Source organism: Lepidothrix coronata, unplaced genomic scaffold (assembly GCF_001604755.1).
Source record: "Lepidothrix coronata isolate B3197 unplaced genomic scaffold, Lepidothrix_coronata-1.0 Scaffold56, whole genome shotgun sequence".
Lineage (NCBI taxonomy): Eukaryota > Metazoa > Chordata > Aves > Passeriformes > Pipridae > Lepidothrix > Lepidothrix coronata.
The window spans coordinates 691,138-710,316 of NW_016690236.1; the positions used below are offsets into that span (position 1 = coordinate 691,138).

Sequence of the window (19,179 nt, forward strand, 5' to 3'; positions counted from 1 at the left end):
TGCATACTTCATCCCTTCCCTCTAGAGAAGAGATTACTGTCAGGACTGTGTGCAGGATACAGCAAAAATTAGGGTATGTCAAGGACCTGATTATGGTTCCCTTATCCTCAGAGCATGTCTCCATCAGTTTGAGCCACAGTGCTATTTAAAACTGAACTGTACTTTTTCCTGGCTGACTACAGTCCCTAAGGGAACATCCATCAGCCAAGCAGAAGTGACTCATGCAACGCCCCAACCTCACACTTGATACAGTCAACCTCAGGGACAACTTGTGAAAGAACTGTCAGAGCCATCCTGAAACTAAGCAAACACTACCTCACTTGAGTTTTCCCACTGTGCAACCTGCCTGTGGCTTTAGCTTGTGTTCTGCAGCTAATGTGAAAAAACTCTCCGAGTCTTTGGCTCTGCGAGTTTCTAAGCTGCATTGTTAAAAAGAGTGTTAATGGAATTGGCTAAAGCCCATCTTGGATTAAAAATGTCTTGGAAATAAAATCTGGAAAAGTGCACCAGATCAGAGGTGCTCAAGGCAAGCAATTTAGGAGGAGCAGCTGAACTCCTATATATGTATGTCTCACAAATAACTGCAAATTAATATGTCTTTGTGGAAGCAGCTCAATTAAGGCTTTAGTTGCTGAAGAAGTGTTTTTAAAACTCTTCCACAAGCCAACCGTTCTAAGTGCTACAGTTTGAATTGATGAACTCATCAGCTCAGCTGGAAAACATATCAACTTGGACATGCATCTGAAGCGTGAATTGCATTAACACACAAATTTAATTTAAAGGAAGAAGCTCTTTATGGATTTTAAAACTAGTACTTAAAGTCTACAAATTGCTCCAGTTAAACTGCTATGATAAAAATGGCAAAAAAAATGTTCTAGGGATGGTAACCATTGATTTCTATTTTATGCTATATTAGAGTCTACATGGCTCATGAATAAACAAATGGTAAAATAAGATTTGAGAAAGCACAGTTGCAAAGGAAAACATTTAAAAGGACTGAAAAATCAGTCTGTATTTCAGTATTTGTCTTTGGTTTATCGCAACTAATAAAATTAAGTAGAGCCTAGCTTTATTTGAACCTTGATGAGGCGCTTTTAGTAGAGAGACAAATCAGTAATTTAGTCAGGGCCATGCTTCTACCCCAGCCTCTGGCTGAGGGGAAGATTATACAGAGCCCAACCTTACACAGCATCTCAACTGTGCTGAAAGTGTTGCATTGTTTTATTTAAATTTGCATGAAGTCATTTGGGGAAACTGGGCATACCATGCCATAAAGCTCTTAGGGAGCATCCAAAGGAGGGCAACAAAGACGGTGAAGGGCCTTGAGGGGAAGGCTTATGAGGAGCGGCTGAGGTCACTTGGTCTGTTCAGCCTGGAGGAGACTGAGGGGAGACCTCAGTGCAGTCTTCAGTATCCTCATGAAGGGCCAGACACTGATCTCTTTGTGGTGACCAGTGACAGGACCCGAGGGAATTTTATAAATAGACAAAAATTTGCATTTATGAGTGTTTTCAGATCATGGTCTTGTACAAGGAAATACCCATAAATCACAGGGACTTAAGAATTTCCATTCTGATCCAGCCTCGCCCATTGCTCCCTTCAGGACCCCCTGCACAGCCCCGGGCGGCCCCACACCCTTCTGGCCGCCGTGGAAGCTGCACGGGGGTCTCACCCGCGGCGCCCGCCCGCTGCCACCTGGCGGCTGCACAGGGGCCAGGACAACCTGCAGCCGTGGCTGCCAACAGATCTGGGCAAAGTTGTGAAGCTTTAGAACAAAGAAGTGAGTACAGAATGTGTGTTTGAATAAACATACAGCATTCATGCACAGAAGCACTAAAAGCTGAAATAAGAACTATTGATAAATCACAGAGAGCCTCATAAGAAATATGGTATGCTGGAACTTGGTTTCCATCAGCCACTCACTTACCAGACCACAGAAACGTCTGAGCTCTGCTTTGGTTCACGTTGCTCAACCAGGTAATACATTTTTCTGAAGTACCCTCTAGCAGTAACTTCAAATATGCACTTGGAGTTCAGCAAACTGAAGAGCAAAAGCCTCTTCAGGCTCTGTTCTTCAAAAAAGATTTAGGCACCAGTGCTCAGGGTAGAGTTCTGTACCTGTTCAGCTCAAACCAGCTCACTGCTGGGGGCCTTACTCCTTTCTGCTGAAGGTTTTTTGTTTGTTTGTTTTAAAGATTTCTCAACTGAATTTACAGTTGGCTTCAAAGGTCAAAAAGAAAGTCTGAGGACAGAGACATAAATGTGACATAGTTCACAGAATATGTTTTGTGCCAGAAATACCATTCTATTTCTCAATTTGCTACTAGAATTACAACAAAAAATTTTTCACATGTAATATGCCTACAACTGAAATGTTCAATTAATTTCAATAAATTACATACCGACCAATAAATCATCTTGAAGCCATGTTGTTCTTTATGTCACTATAGCATACATTAAATATGGATTTAGAATTTAAGATGAAAGTATTTCTTTAGCAAACTTATTTACTGTGTCAATTTTAAATTAGCTTTTGAGGGATTCCAAGGATATTCAGTACTGGTTGTCAAGTTTGAAAACTATTCTTAAAAAGCACAATCTACATGTATTTTTCAAATCATTAATTGGTAAAAAGCTCTATGTCTGTAAAGCTTGAAGTCTACAGATTATGTTCACTTTTCTTACCAGGAGCAAGCCAGCACACTGCATAAGAAATGAAGAATGTCAATAATAATATTTCAATTAAAAAGATGTAAACATTCCCCCAACCCTTAACTTCAGTAAAACTGTATCACCTTGAAAGAATTCAAACCCATAGAATATACTAGTTGGTCTATTTTCTTCTTTCCACACAGTTATTCTATATTCTTTTACATTTAAAAGGTTTTTGGTCCTCCCTTCCTCCAAAAGGGGGGAAAGGTATGATTTGAAAATCAAACCTGAAAAAGGAAATAATGCAGACTCATTCTTTATTAAAATCTTTATGGTGTATTTGCTGAATGTCACGGATGATGTAGCTCATTAGGATCATTTCTCTGAATAGATTTTGCAGCAGTGAAAAGTGGAATGGAAGAGAAGCCTGGTGAAAAGTTACTGGGGGAAGTTAAGAAAAAAGAAACAAAGAAGGAAAGGGAATGAGAAGAGAAGCAGCATAGGACAGAACCAGCACCATTTCCAACAATGATAACACTTTCTCATCAGATGAATCAAGAGCTGTTTATCAAGTAAATAAGGATATTAAAAAATGTATTAAAAGGCAATTAATTATTATGAATTTTATTCTGACCGCAGATTCCCAGGATACCACTGAACTAGAGAACTTGGTCTACCTTTAGGAATTGTATCTGGTTAAAAAAATTAACGCTTTTCAGTCGGCAAAACTTTAATAATGACACAGTAAAACAACTATACAAAAATCATGTACGTATTTTGACAGTTTAAATAATAAATATATATATATATATATATATACTTGATTTTACTTTGTGGAAAAGCAACTTTTGATAGTTTTAGATTGTGACTGGCTGTAGCTGAAAAACACCCAAACCCCTATTTTTCTCCAATAGGGCACTCGGAAGTTTGACAGTTCATTGGATTTGTAACAAGAGACTTACTGTAATGGTAAACCAGTAAAGTTGTTTTAGAGGCAATGACTGGAAAACAACAGAATACCTAATGTCTGCCTGCATAGTACTGCTTTGACATGAGGAACAAGGAAATGTGGGTCAGAAAAAAGCTGGTTTTGCTTTTGTGGTGGAAACCAAGCTACAATACAGCAGCCAAAAGATTTGAAGTATTACACAGCACTTGGGCCTGCAATATTTCATTTTCCCCAATAGCTGCTGGAGCCATGAGTCTAAAAGTAAGACTTTAGAAACAAACTGGAAAACCTCCACTCCTTTCAATTCAACATTATCATCAACTAGATTACAAAATTCAAGACAGCTAAATAACTTGGATTTTTGGGAAGGGGACAGGAAGGGGAAGAGGAAGAAAAATATTGGAAAAAAGGGTTTTCTAGCTCCAAATGGATTTTACAATCTCAAAAAACCCCCCAGGCATTTCTCTGAAGACTTACGTACCAGTCTGCCTTGATTCAGAAACACCATTAAGATATTTCAGATATGACAGAAGCCTTCAGCTTCAAAATACAATAAAAGTGAAATACTTGAACTAGACCACTAGATTAAGATGCTATTACAATACAACCACGAGGGTCAATAAAATGAAGTAATTTCTTTATGTAGGTGTAAAGAAAAGCTATTTGAAGTGTGTAAGTGACTAGCTAGATGTGGGTACTTCCACAACACATTAATGCTTCCGATTGCTTAACTGTACCAGCCAACTGTTGATATGGCAGACATTTTGTTTTAATTATAGGTCTCAGTTTTGTAGCAGAATATATACAGGTATTTCTTTCTATATTTCTTTTGGAATTTGAGAGGTTACAGGTTTGGGGGGTGGTTTTGTTTGTTTTGTTGAGGTTTTTGGGTTTTGTTGATTTTCTTGGTTGTTGGTTGTTTTTGGTTTTTTTTAAATTTTGGGCACCTAGTATTTAAGGGACACATATGCAAATACACACAAGAGAACTCCATAGATATCTCAGTTTTAAAAGGCATGTTTTTTCTCTTTTTCATACAATCAACATTCTTTTTTGAAGTCTTGCCTCTCCTGCCCCATGTTACATTCTCCACTACAATTTGTTATTCAGCTGTGCAGACTTCAGACACTGGTATGTAGTACAGCATTAAGGAATTTCCTGAGTCAGGTTTATTCATCATTACCTGTAAAAAGAGGGAGAGAGACAGTGTGAAGAGACACACACAGACACAAAGTCAAAAGGGGTTACAAAACAAACTAGAAACCACAATTTAGTAAGCAATAATACAAGAATCCACGAAGTCTGTCACCAATGAGGTGATCATTACCAAAACTGCCTTGAAGCACTATATATACAAACACTGAGCATCATGTCATCTTGGATTAGAGAATTTAAGATAGTTTCACCTCAAGTGGCCTGCTTCAGTTAGAAAAATCCTCTTAGGAAAGAGCAATAGAGATTTTTTTTCTAACTTTTCTTATTTGAAGAGTATAAAGCTTTTGACACAGAAGCTCATGAAGATGCTTCTGTCTGTCACTTGTCCTCTATTCACCCCATTAGCATAAGATTTTTTTAATTTAAATGTCTGAAATGTAAAGAACTATTTTCTCTTTCAATTTTTTGTATGCTACCACAGATTTGTAAAAAATAGAATTAAAACGGAATCTATTAAAAATAGCCACTTGTTAATCAGCATTTTGCAAGATGAAAGTTAGCTTATTTTAATAGGATTCACTCAGACAACAGCTTATAATTTATATGCCAACATTTCAGCAAATTTGCATTTAAGCCTTTTAGTACTAGTTTTAAAATACCCTTAAGGCAGAGTGGCAAGCAAAAGAAAATGGTGACACTATAGTAACCATTTTCTTCTTGTTCTATATTGCCAGTCCTTTGGACACCTGAAAAATTAACTACTACAATATATTTTTCAAATTCTGTCATTAAATCCATAAATTGTGGCTGAAAAAAATATTTTCAGATATTTCTCTGTCATACTTCTATAACACAGCATGAAAACAATATGGAATTGGTTGTTCTTACCGAGCAGTCCTATATCAGTAGAAAAGAAAAATTGGGAAAATGTAATTTGTATTAGAATTTTTAAAAAATTATTATGTTTTTAAAACTAGTTTTAAGACTTTCCCCCCTCATGTATTTACATACAAAAGCCATAGAAAGCCGTACACTTACTTGACCATTTGTTAACTGCTATTGCAACACATTTGTTTGAGGATTTAAAAGATGCAGAAAGTACGTGTTGGTTAACATGCATTTGAATATTTTTTTCAAAATTGAAATACATTAAATAGTGATCATTGCACACATTTCTAAAGCCAATATATGATGCTTCTGATTTCTATAAATCTAATTAGGATTTTAGATTGCCTTTTTTATCCCCTCTCCAGTAAAGGCTTTCATCATTAGAAATCTAAAAATACATAACTGCAATTTTTTACATGAGAGAATGAAAAAAACCCAAACCCACGCTCTCACAGATAGTGGTCTGTGTGCTCTTTCCATCTGCCTCATAACCTGTTGTAAGCTACCCAGAGCTCCAAAGCAAGATAAATCCTCTTTATGTATTATTGAGCCACCAACTAAGATGGATGGTATGTACACATCAAGGTCTTCTGAAAAGTGATAATTTTAAGATAAAGAGCCCAATGAAGTTTTCAGAAAAGCAGTGATACTGCAACCTGTTAAAAGAAGTGTTTTACTATTTTAGCTAAAAGTTCATTAATTCTTAAGATAAAATTGTTTTTTATTCTGAAAGTTTTATTCTAGATTTCCACTTTCCCCATCTGTGTAACTGTTTTACAGAAGTTAAATAATTACGCTGCATCTTTTGTAAGGCAATTATTGTTACAGTTGATTGTACATGTATATTCTGTTAAATCAAAGTGGTTAGCAAAGTTTGCCATGTTTTATTGCAGGAATAAAAATACCCTTTGTGGAAAATTTTAATTAATTTAGCCAATCAATACAACAAAGTACAGATATGTTCTATAATTTGTGATTCTATGATGTTTTAAAAGTATGTAGTATATGACCAAGAAAGAACATAAGACAAGCCATAATTGCCAGGATACAGTGAGATTTACCTTCTTGGTAGGCTCCATCTGCCATTACTAGGTGAAGTATTTTGGCATAGAGATGTTTGTGTTCATTTCCAAGAACAGTCTGAACTATGGTTGAACAAATATCAATATTTTCATCTTCATCTTCAAGTATAGCCTAGGGGAAAGGATAAACCATGTTGCCAAAATTAAAATGGGTTTAGAATCAAATAGTTCAAATTTATTAAATGCAATTCCTGGTTAAACCCAAAGTGTCCTCTTTAATCCACTGGCTGGGCATTTTCTCTGTTAATACTTTAGTGTGTCAAAACAGATTAAAAAACTATAGAAAAAAACTTTGAGTCTGCAATAACTGTCACAGCAAACAGCTCTAGCTACTTGTTTCCTAAAATATTTTCCATTTGATGTTATTCCACAAACCTTTATTTTCTCATAAACTTCAATTAATTTATCAAAGCCTATTTCCTGCTCCAGGTTATATCTCAGCTCTTCCAAATGGCTGAAGATACTATCACATTCTTCACATTCACTGGCAATCTCTCCATCACTATTATCTATAAAGAAAGAAAACAACAGTAAAAACCCCTCAGTTTTCCTGCATTGTTAATGTTGTTTCTAAGCCCTTAAACTCGATATCCTTTTAATGTGATCAAACAGGTAAGCTCAGGAGCACTGGATGATGTTGGCAGATGTTCTGACAACGTGCAAGAAAGCGGGAACAGTCTCTTACTTGACAGGAAAGAAATTCTGAATCTGAAATGGGAAGCATCCAGCTACCTCCTCTAAATCCCCACTTTGATAGTTACCATAAGGGCATTCAGACTGAAGGAAAACAAGGCATGGTCTTATAGCAGAATTTTATTTAGCAAAGTGGGTCAAGTTCCATCCAACCACTCTGTATACGTCTGTGGTAGAACTCCTGCAGCCTTCAGTGGCTGTCCCACGCCAGGGAAAGGAGCTCCTTAATGAAGCAGCTGTTTCTAGCAAAAAATAAGGATATATATATTTCAAATTCATTACCTTCTACCCTGAGATGCATCTTGTTCCATGGAGCAAGTCTAAAGAAACCCAGTACTAATTTACAGAGTTCCTCATTCTTTTATGAGTGCATCTCCTTTGTGTAGCAAATTCAGTACACCAATTAGTGAAATAAGATACAAGAGAGAAATCAAGATAATTTTGCTTATAGGCTACAGAATCTTTACAAATAGGTTCATAACAGTCAAACATTAGGTAACTTTAACAAAAAAAGATCTTTTAAAAAATACAAGATAGAATCCCTATGTAAAATCCCATTATAAAATTCAAACTGGCTTTGCCAAAGAAAAAATACTTTCTTAAATAAGCATTCAAATTAGGAAAGAACTTATCTACCAAGGAAAAACACAAAAATCCTTAGATTTCAGAGCATATACTATCAAACCTTTAAATAGTATTGCCTGGTAGGTCACAGACTTCATGAGTAACTATTAGAACTCTACTACTTTCAATTCCTACATATGACTAGTATAATCCTGACCAAATCATATCCTTGATTCAAGTATCAACAGTCAAGTCAATAAGAAATTATTAAACTAAAAGTTGTAAATGGGTTAAAAACCCATTAAGTTACTTCTTATCCTCTATCTAACTTCTTGATCCTGAGCAGATTTGGTGTCCAGTTCTGTCCACTACCCTTTTGAAGGATGGCCTGCCTTCCTCCCTGTCTCCCCCAACAAAGAAACTTGCAATTTTTACAGAGTATCATGAATCTAGAAGGTAGGACATTAAACACTAACACTTGCAACAACAGCAGAATCACAGAAGCAGATAGTATTATACGTTATCAGTGTATAACATTGGCACTGTCAAAAAATTAAAGATATTACCTAAGTTTATTTTACCTTAAAGTAATTTGTGGAATGTATGATATAGATAATATCTTAAAGGTATATTCACAAACATTCAATTTGTTTAATATTATCTTCAATAAAACAAAATTACATAAAAGCTATGTTTTAGATTAGTTACTGATTCTCTACATCCTTTTATACTTGTATTTCTAAATGCACTTAATTTTACAGCAGGAGTAAAATACTTGTACTTCTACCAGAATTCAAAAAACAGAATTAAGACTTCAGGACACTGTTGTGCATATCTAATGCAAAATGCTAAAAGCAGTAATAAATATATCTGTCTCATTTTTAGTTTGACTGCATTAATACCTAATTTTGGCAAAGGACAAGGTGAATAATTTCATGTTCCTTTTGACTGGCTGTTAAATTACATAATTGTAATCTAAGCTGGATCCCAGATACTCCAGTCATGTCAATTGTTACTTTTTCACACTTACAGTCATGAATTATGCAAAACATACGATGCACTTTGCCTTTGATCTTCCTTGAAGACAAGTTTTAGGCAACTAGAGAAAAAGGCACTTACTGTCACAGCCCAACAAATAGCCAACATTTAATTTGCAATATTCAGTGTTGGTTAAATGTTGACTTTAACATTCAGAAAGTCTGAATATTATCTGGATTTTTTTAAGCTTCTGTATAAAAACTATTAATTAGAGCTTTACTTCATTCTAAGTTTACAAAGCAAAAACATTATTCTGTGTTTGAATTGTTAACATGAATAAATAACTTATAAAACAGGTATAGGAGAAATTATACCTGACTGCCATTCTTCATTAAGTGCACTTTCACTGCTGGGATTATTTTCATCTCCTTCATCCAGCTCAGTACCATTTGTTATGCATTCAATGACATTAGCCTTTAAAGTAGACTCTTCTTCTTCACTGAATTCCTCACTAGGCTGCTCCCTAAGCAATTGTTCCATTGAATCCCGGAGCTCCTGCAAATCTGTATCTGTCTCTCCAAACATACTAAAAGAAAGTGATATAAAGTTTATATAATTAATACTTTACAAGACAAACCCTGTAGAAAAAGCTCATTTCTATTGTTAAGCAGCAAACTGAAAAGCCAATCTAGCTGGAGGGGAAAAACAAAACAAAACAAAACAAAAAGACAGCTGTTTGTGACCTCAGTTCCAATGTGACTTGTATCATGCAAGATACAGGAAATAAACATCAGCTAAATGGTCTCATGAAAAGATGCTAAGTCCTCAATTCAACTTTATTAGTAAGAATTCCAAAATCTTTGTATTCATGCACTATTATAGAACCTTGGCAAGTATAACTTCCAATCCAGATAAAAATATGTCTGGAGCAAGAAAAGGAGCTCTAGATCTCATCAGGATAGATATACCAGATTATTTTATCCCTGCAGACTAGCCAAGATGCAGGGAACAGTCAAGACCAGGCTCAGATTTTGAAGCCTCTGAAATAATTTGGGGGACTAGAAAGGACATTCTAATACAACAGTAGAGAAGATAAATGAGCAAGATTCTCAGAAAATACAAAGAAAGCAAATATTCAAGAAATCTTTATTTCTAGAAGAGCAGTAGCCATCAATTTTGAGCTGCTTCACTGAAATACAAGTTGCAGAAGCCAGACAGAATAGCATCTTGGATGGAATTTGGGAAGGAAATTCAGAAAGCTATTGTACGCAGTCCACCCTATTAGCTTCTCAATTTTCTGGAGCAAGACAAAGTAAAACAGGATTGAAAACAAAATTTTTAAAATCTGAGTAAAAACCCCCATGCTGGTATACTGTGTATAGTGTATAACCAATTTTATCTAAGATGCCTGTCAGAATACTTGATAAACTTGATACACTCACATATCCTCAGAATCAGAGGGTCCTTCTTTGGCTTGCTCATCTTCCGTATCATCTATTTCAAGATTATGTTGATGCTGCACATCTGCTACACTGGGAACATCAACTAAAGTTCTGTACAGTTTGTAAAGATCTGGGAGTGAACATGTTCTCAACATCTACAAAAGTAATAGAAATCCTGCTAGATAACAATACTAAAGAGAGTCTGAGGTTACAAAATACTTTAAAATGAATTTTTTTTTCTTTTTTATTTGAAGATCAATTTCAAAATAACAATGTGTACAGCAGAGAAAATCTAACTGTTGAAAATTTGACTTATTGAATTTTACCTCTCAGCTAAAAGGAAAGCAATCCTTCTGCCTTTATGGGTTACAGTGACTGAAAAGCTTTAGGAACACCAAGTGACATACAGCTCCTGGTTTTGTGTTATTTGTTCACTACCTTGACAGCTTACTAAGGAAAAGGAACCTTACAGTAGGTAAATAATATATGTGCAATTTTTTTACAATGTATGTATGTCAATCACTTCCAGTTAGACCCATCTTAGACCCATCCTTCCTGACAAAGGAATATTTTTAAAATGACACTTTATTATTTCTCTGGGTTAGTCACTGAAAACAGTAACTTTTATTTATGGTATATTTCAGCAGTTTCATAGCATTAGGAAGTTGTTCAAATTACAATGGTCATTTGTTGTAATGAAAATAAAGAACATGGAAACAAAGCAAATGTTTGCTCAGTGATCTATAAGATCTCTCTTTTAAGAAGTCTAAGAACCCCCCAAAAATACTAAATATTCACCACAGTATTAAAAAAACCAAGAAACAAGAACTCATCTGCACTAAGAAGTTTTACCAATAAGCTCTGAATACACTCATGGTCATTGTTTGCTCCTAATGAAACCCCCTCAATTTTAATGAACAAAATAGTTTCTTGGCTGCAATTTATACCAGCACAGTGTATTCATATACATGCTCAAATATCACATGTCAGTGCACGGCCAGAATACTACTGTCATCAAAGGAATAATTGCCTGGTTTAACCTCTACTATGAAACTGAAGGAACAATCAAAAAACTGACATTACCCCATATTTGACAGGTATTTTGAAAAAATGCTTCTCTTCCTATTAGCTTACTTCTGTTAACCTACAGACCTGTCTACAGACAGGTCAAGAACTCTATCTGCTCAGAAGTATATTTGGTAAATTCCAGAAAGTTACACTTGCAGGTACTGCCCAAAGGCACTGAGTATCCTCTTGCTCCAACCCAATGAGGAAAGGGAATGTATTGCCCTCTGTCATTAAGTCTGCTGCAGTAGTAACAACACATCTGTTGCTCTTCTCCAAGCTCTATGCTATTGTGTGGAGCCCACTCAGCATTGCAGTAACAATTCTGTGACAAATACTTCTGGCCAAAACACATGCAAAATATCTAGTGACAAGTGACATACTGAAGCACTTCATATTGATACACTGGAGAACTCCATTATAAAGCATATCCACTACTTTGCCAATCTGATAAGGGTACAAAGAATGTTCATTTTCCCCCCTACTCATAAGTTAGGTTTTCTGTAATCGTCTGGCTGCCAGTTAAACAGCTTCATAAACTAAGGAAGTTAACAATACACTAACTCTTGAGAAATGAAAATGAAAGTCATAAATCTATTTATGAATAGATTCCACCATCCTATGCTCATTTCACAGATTGTGAGCTGCCACTCAACCCTACGTAGCTGGTCCTGCTGCACAGCCAGAACCCGTGCTAGTAGGTTAAATCCTATAAGAAAAACCCAATCACTTGGCTGCCAGATACCTTTGCTGACTTGTTCAGTGATTATGTTTATGATGGCAAGGTACTGATAAGCCAAAAAACCTGCACAAAAGGGAGAAAGCAGATAGGGCAAGTTAGGAATTTCTTCATGAACTCCCTCAGTTATGGCTCACAGAAGTGGTGGCATTCCTCCACAAACACCCTGAACACAGAATGCTGAGTGGTGAAACCAGAGACCTTCACTGCTGCATTAGACCTGCTGATACCATGAGCACAGTGCAGTACAACTACAGGGCAGACACGGCTACACAAATACAAACACCTGCTGAAACAGTTATGACATCTGTTCTGACCTCACCCAGCTTCAATAAGGAAGTAAGAATAATACTAGAGAAAAAAAAGCATTTCTTTTTAGATTTTTAAACTTGCCTTTGGGTCGTTTGCATCAAAAAGTCCTGTAGAAAGTCCAATCAACAATGAACTTTTGCCTTTATTTTTTGCTGGTGATATGGAACGTGAACGAGGTACAAAAGGCTCTTCCTGTGAAGACTGGGCTGACAGAACTGGTGAGGCTGTTGGTACAGCTGTGGGCTGTATTACCCTCTGGAATAAGGGTTCAGCTTGCTGAGAGTCACTGGAACAAGATTCTGACGTGGTAAAAGAAAGTTTGTTACAAATCTAAAGATATTAAAAACCCAAGGCTCTTAAGGAAAAGGTTTAAAATTAATAATTCATTAATGATTAATTTATTCATTAAAATGAATAAAACTAACTAAATTCTCTGTATAATTAGGGGGAAAACTAGATAGCACTTTAACAGTATTAAAATTTTTTTAATTATTTTTTATTATTTTAAAAGGTTGTAACATTCAGAAACTTAAGTATAAGTATGGGCCATTAACCTGTTCATCTATACATAGTTTAGCTTTATTGTTACGTTTTCTTTCCCTGAAGTGGCAAACATAATATCCACATTTTGTCTTCCTAATCCATCAGAAATTTGCTTTTTAGAACCAAGACCTGAAGATGAAAATGAAAACAAAACATTGCTCTTTTGGGTTTGAAGAAGTGAGAAGGGATGGCTCAAGTAGCCCATACTGCCAGTCACAGTAAATGGAACAAGAGGTTTCAACTAACCTCCTGGAGCTTCCTTTTGTGTTTGCACCTTGTCAAGTGCTCCTTTCTCCAAAGCTGCCTCATTTGTTCTGTCACATTGTGCCCTATTATAGAACACCACATCAAGGTGAAACAACTTGTAAAACATAGTCATTAGTCTACTGAAAAAGTCACTAAGTGCAGTAAAACTAACACAGCAGCAGGTGATGAAGCTTTAGCTAAGCTTAATACTTTAATTGAGGTATCTAAATAAAACTCAGTTAAAGCTCAGTTGTTTGAACTGGGTAGAGGGGGGGTCAGAATAGAGTACTTACGTATCCTCTTTCTCTTTTACCCACACTTCATTAACAGTGATGGGAAATTCTTTACTCTCCTTACTCTGGTGCTTTTTATCTTCCATTTCTTCCAACATCTCTGCTTCCAAATCATCAGGTTCTAAAATTAATAAAGTCATTTACCTCATTAAAAATGAATCCCAACCAAGCAAAAAGATGGGAGAGTATACATCTTAAGATTACAGTTAAATCCTGCATTTTGCAGAAACAGCTGAAGTTTTGTTAGCTTGTAAATTTGTTTCTGATACCAGAAGAGTATCTGAAAGCTCCAATGAACCATGACTTCTAAAAACATCAGTAACATTCCCCCAGACATCAAAAGGATGCTGGTATCATACCAGGAAAGATTCCAGCACAACTGATACAGAGAAACAAACCAAAAAAAGGTCAAATCAGCAGCAAAACATTTAAAGCACTTCAGAATTCCATTTGTACTCTAGAGTTTTCTATAAGCATACAAAAAATGTTTTTGGAAATTTACAAAATACATTAGTGAATCAAATTACAACACAGGTATAGAAAGCACCTTGTCCTACATGAAAGTTAATAAAAAACTGCACATTGCTTATGGGAAGATATGAAAGTATACAGGGTCACCACTTGAATTCTGTAAACAGATTGTAATTAGAATTACTCATGAAATTACTTACCATCTAACGTAATAGGTTTGCTCTGCACCTGGGTAGGTGCAGCTCTTCTAGATTCTTCTGGTACAGTCACAACAGACTCTGCGACACTCATGGGTACTGAAGACTGAGCTCCAACAGCAGAGAAAGCCTTGTCTTCCTTCTCCTCTGATGAAGACTGATGATCTCCTTCAATAAGTTCTGCAGTACCTAATGGAAAATGATTCTATTATTTAAACAGTGCTTTGATGCAGTTAGATAATAAACTACAATGTGGCTAATAAGGTGAGAATTTTTGTTCCTTTAAAGGAAAACAGAAAAGTTTGTGTGCCTTTATTATAGCTATTATAAAGAAGAAAGCTAGAAATACTAAAATTTGAATTTTACTTCCTACGTTATCATTAGTACAAGTTTGTATCTGGAATAAACATTAAGTCCTTTTGTTCTTAGAAACAACAAAAAGAAGGAGTTGACAAGAAAAAAAATCACCTGGTATAGTAAGCCACCTGCTGACAAGAAGGTTATAGGACCTATCTAATACAATACTCAGTTGATGACAACCTTTTAAAAGACAGACTTGTTGCTATCAAAAAGCAAAGTCCAAGACTTCTCAGCAAAATTAAGATCCTTCCCTTTCAGCACATCCTTTATTATTTCTTACCACTTCACTGAGTTTGAAATATTTTAGGGTCATCCAATATCAGCCTGTGCTGACATTTAGAACTGAGGCAACACCCAGAAGTAGAATGCAAGTGTGAAGATAAGAATATGCTTCTATAACTTCAAAATTGTTCTCAGTAGATAAACTGGCAATCTGGCACACAGCTGTGCTTACCATTTATTACATCTTGTTCCTCAAGTATGTCAGTTTGCAGCTGCAACTCTGCTTCTCCTAGGATCCTCAGGACTGAATCAGTAGGGCTCTTGCCCCAGACTTTCCTGTGGGGTTCACCAATATCTAACTTAATTACTTCCCCCAGAGTTTGACCTGTTGGGACACAAACACAGAAATTTTTATAAATTAGGATATAGAGCAACAAAGAAAAAAAGCAAAAGAAGTTTCTTGATCTTCTCACATTCTAGTTCTGTAAAACTACTATGCAATGAAGTAAGTCTGTCACATACTTAATGATTATTTATTTCTACCATGTGAAACAGACTCTTAGTAAGACATACAGAAACCAGGAAACAGGTCTTCCACCTGAAAGACCAGAGAAAGCAGACAGAAAATTTGAAAAGGCAGTCTTGATTTAAAAAAGGAAAAAGCTAAGAAAGGCACTATAGAAGTAACATTTATAAATTTAGAATTTTTTTTTTTATTCTACTGATAACATAAAAGGATTTTCAAGTTAAATAAGAAACTTTCATGTATCTTAAATGCTTTTTATTCTTTCTGTTAAATTAGTACCTTTTTAAAAGACACTTGAAAAGAAAGCTCAAAGTAACCATGCATTTAATTAGATAACTATTTGTTGAAATTATGAAATTATTTATCTCCTGCAAGCCATTTAAGTACCCAGCCTGTGCCTTATTCCTTATCCAAGGGAATACATAACCACCTACTTTTTAGAAGCAGATGACATGTAACTAATAACAAGATGATACTAATAAAGACTACTGGCTTTATAAAAACAAACACTACACATGGCAAACTGATTTACTAGTACCACAGTGACAAAAAAAAAAAGTACTTACACTCTGTTCCAGAGAGAGAATCTTCCATTGATAACTGAGCTAGAGGAACTACCAACTCAGGTGCCCCAGATTCCCATTTTTTGCGATCTCCTAGAAGTGGCTGGTCACCTTCTTGTTGTTCCTTACCATCTTCAGACTCAGCTGATTCAGATACATTTTTGCACTCCTTTTGTCCTTTCTCATCTTCTTGGGCTTTAAGATTTTGATTTAATCTCCTCAGTATTTCTCGTTTATTCTGAAATAAGGGCCAACATAGGTCACATAAAATAATGCCACTCTCTAAAAGGAAAAATAAATGAAACTGAATACAATTTGACATACTTGCATTGCAAAATCTGGCTTTTTTATTTCCTCCTCAGATTCCTGGACAGCAGTTACATGTTCATCCTTTAAGTCCAAGAAGCATGAAACACAAAGTAGAAGAATATGTCAGAAAAAAATTATCTTGAGAATATTAATAGACATAATAATGAAAAATCATCTTGAAAACCTTTCCATTGACAAATGCAGATAGACTGAAAGAGAACGTATGATTACTCTGTTCTTAGGCAGCTTTCCATAAGGGTATTTTCCATCTTTGAACTGTTCACTATCTGAAAGTGATGAGCAAATGAATCACTCAGTTTAAACAGCAAGTGAGAGTTCAGAGTATGAAAAACAGAGATAGAGCTAGGTAAGACCTCTACAGCAAATCACCGTCAAATTCCTATGCTAGAAATAAGTAATTCTATACAAGAACCAAAAAAGCATGGAGTCAAGGAGCACCTGTGAAAAAAAACAGAAGGGAAAAGAAACAACTTAAGTGATATGTAAAATAAACAAACTACAAATTGAAGAGAAAAATGCAGAATTTATAATCTTTGTGTACAAGGCTTGTATTCTCCATTTCTGATTGCTCTGTGCGCTAATTTTTAGTCTGTTATAGTCACTGTCATGCATTACTGTAAGACAAACTGTCCACATGGAAAAAATGTGCTAATGATTTAAGTATTTGTCAAAACATAATTTATTTTTCCAGCTATCAACTGACATCTTTCAGCATATTGCATTTTATATACATTCTTTAGCACTAAGTTTCACTGTATTTCCATAGTCATAGTCTTCAGGGTTGTATACCACACTACACTGAAATCTAGAAAAAGCTTAGGTAAAACCACAAAAGCTAGCATGCAAATTAACAGAGATTGTATTAAAATTCCAAATTGTACAAGGTTACACTCAGTTTCATAATTGTAACTCAGGGTAGTTGAGGTAAACATATAAGTATTTACAGTATCAGGACAAAGAGTACGGAAAATAAAAATTAGGATACTCTTTTAGACACAAAGAGGCAACACGGACAGATTCAAGTATCTTAAGCTCTATCTTTCTGTTATTGAAAACAATCATTAATATGACATAGTCCTATCATCCAAAATTTATTTGCTCACTTCTGCCAAATCACAAATTCCTTAACTCCTCTCTTCGAGAGGCTGATAAATATGCTGGAAGTTGATGTCTTCTTCCACTAATGACTGCCTTGATCAAAATGGAAATTGCAGCCTAGGGTTCATCATAAGCTATTTTATTCAAAACATGAATTTCAGTTCCAGTGTGAAGATGTATTTCAAAAGCTTCCAAGCTCTAGTTTCTTTTAATATTTTTCCTTTTTTTTTCTTTTCCGTAATTAGAAGCGAAAAAAGTCCTTAACAATTTTTTCTACCTAACCAAAAATTCTTTTTTCAATCTGTATTTGCTTTCTCTCCTTTCATTTCACCCTCTTAACAAAAGTACCTACCACACCCACTTCCTTCAAAGCATAAGTCATGGAGATGACAGGTGCACCAGGCTTCACTGGAAGTTGTGGCTTAGGAAGAGCTGCTCCAGGCTCTTGTAGCCCATTCACAGGACTATCTTCTGTAGCTTCCACATGAAAAGGCACATTAGGATTCTTGACCCCTTTTGCAATCAGCTGTATAGATTCAATTAAAAAAATTTAAATCAAAAAATAACTTCAAGACTTTGCACATTAAACACAGTATTACCAATTAGGCTCATGTAATCCTTACGGAAGTACAATAATGCCACACATTTTCATACAGAAGACAACTGCCAACTGCACATGTGAACTACTATCAGTTTATCAGCTTCACATGCTGTTTTTTCCAGTCATAATATTACTAGTTAGACTTGTCACTCTGCAGCATGCAGAAGTAAACCAAGATAAAATACACTTTGGTAAGTAACAGACCATTAATAAAGTACTTGAGGTGATCCTAAAAATTCTTAGGTTTGATGTTCTTAAATTCTTCATGCAAGCATGCCCTAAGATTCAGCTTCTGAATTGTGCCTGACACAAGATACTCTTTTCAGTTTCAGAAGACTGATTATCTCATCTTGTAAAATCACAGCATAGGATCTTAGTTATAAGAAGACATGGCCCTAAATACTATGACTGCATGTAACAGGATTAACTTCCTTACATGTTCTTCCCAGGCTCTTTTCTCTCTTTCATAAGCTTCCTTTCTCTTTCGCTCTAACTGTTCCTTCAGAACTGCTGCTCGAGCATTTGCTTGGGCCTACAGTAAACAAGTAAAAAAATTACCAACTTAAAATCATTAGCAACCTATTTCATGGAATATTTTAAAAAGAAACATTCTTGCATTACTTATCTTCCTTTCTCTCACTTACTACTATATAGACTGTGAAAGGAGGACTCCTGTCTGACAAAATCGCCTCACAAGTACAACAACTGATCTTTTATACTGAAATAATGGCAACTCCTCCAAATTTAATTACAGTTCTTGATTTGCATGGTTGTATTTTTAGTGTACATAGCTATCTTAAACAGAGTAATGTAAAATTAGAGTCTCTATTCAAAATTAGCTTTGAAGCCAAATGCATTAATCACAAATTATTAAACATGCAGTTTAAATTTTACCAACTCACTCAAACACAAAAAGCTTCAGTTGCTGTTTCACCTCCAGTTTTTGGGTTAGGCATAAGATTAGCTTGTTTTTACATTGCTCTTTGCAGATGATGGGGGAAAAAATCATAACATAGATAAGAGTAATACTTGCTATGTACAGAATGGTAGAAATAGTTATTGATATAAGAACACCACATGGAATAGTTACAAACACTGGATTTCTGTGAAATGGTTTTAAATGTACTTCATCACAGGGTTATATAGCTCACCTTCCAATCCACATGTAGGCCATATAAAGAGTCTTGCCTTCCATTATTCTTTAAGTAAA

The 19,179-nt window shown here is 35.4% G+C and overlaps 1 protein-coding gene across 10 annotated transcripts in view; it reads right to left on the minus strand.

The window, feature by feature from the left end:
- Positions 1-3,364: 3,364 nt before the first annotated feature.
- NEK1 (NIMA related kinase 1) overlaps positions 3,365-19,179 on the minus strand; it is a 46,074-nt gene continuing 30,259 nt past the window's right edge. For 9 of the 10 annotated variants that reach the window (XM_017816501.1, XM_017816500.1, XM_017816507.1 and 6 more), the window contains 14 exons: positions 18,406-18,501; positions 17,721-17,894; positions 16,265-16,330; positions 15,944-16,178; positions 15,084-15,236; positions 14,273-14,458; positions 13,602-13,722; positions 13,309-13,391; positions 12,601-12,818; positions 10,404-10,558; positions 9,336-9,547; positions 7,102-7,235; positions 6,706-6,838; positions 3,365-4,784 (listed from right to left, as the gene is read on the minus strand). In XM_017816501.1, the coding sequence (XP_017671990.1) occupies positions 4,771-4,784; positions 6,706-6,838; positions 7,102-7,235; positions 9,336-9,547; positions 10,404-10,558; positions 12,601-12,818; positions 13,309-13,391; positions 13,602-13,722; positions 14,273-14,458; positions 15,084-15,236; positions 15,944-16,178; positions 16,265-16,330; positions 17,721-17,894; positions 18,406-18,501 (1,980 nt within the window). In that variant the 3' untranslated portion in view covers positions 3,365-4,770. The remainder of the gene's footprint in view (positions 4,785-6,705; positions 6,839-7,101; positions 7,236-9,335; positions 9,548-10,403; positions 10,559-12,600; positions 12,819-13,308; positions 13,392-13,601; positions 13,723-14,272; positions 14,459-15,083; positions 15,237-15,943; positions 16,179-16,264; positions 16,331-17,720; positions 17,895-18,405; positions 18,502-19,179) is intronic. The other variant, XM_017816504.1, reaches the window with a different exon arrangement.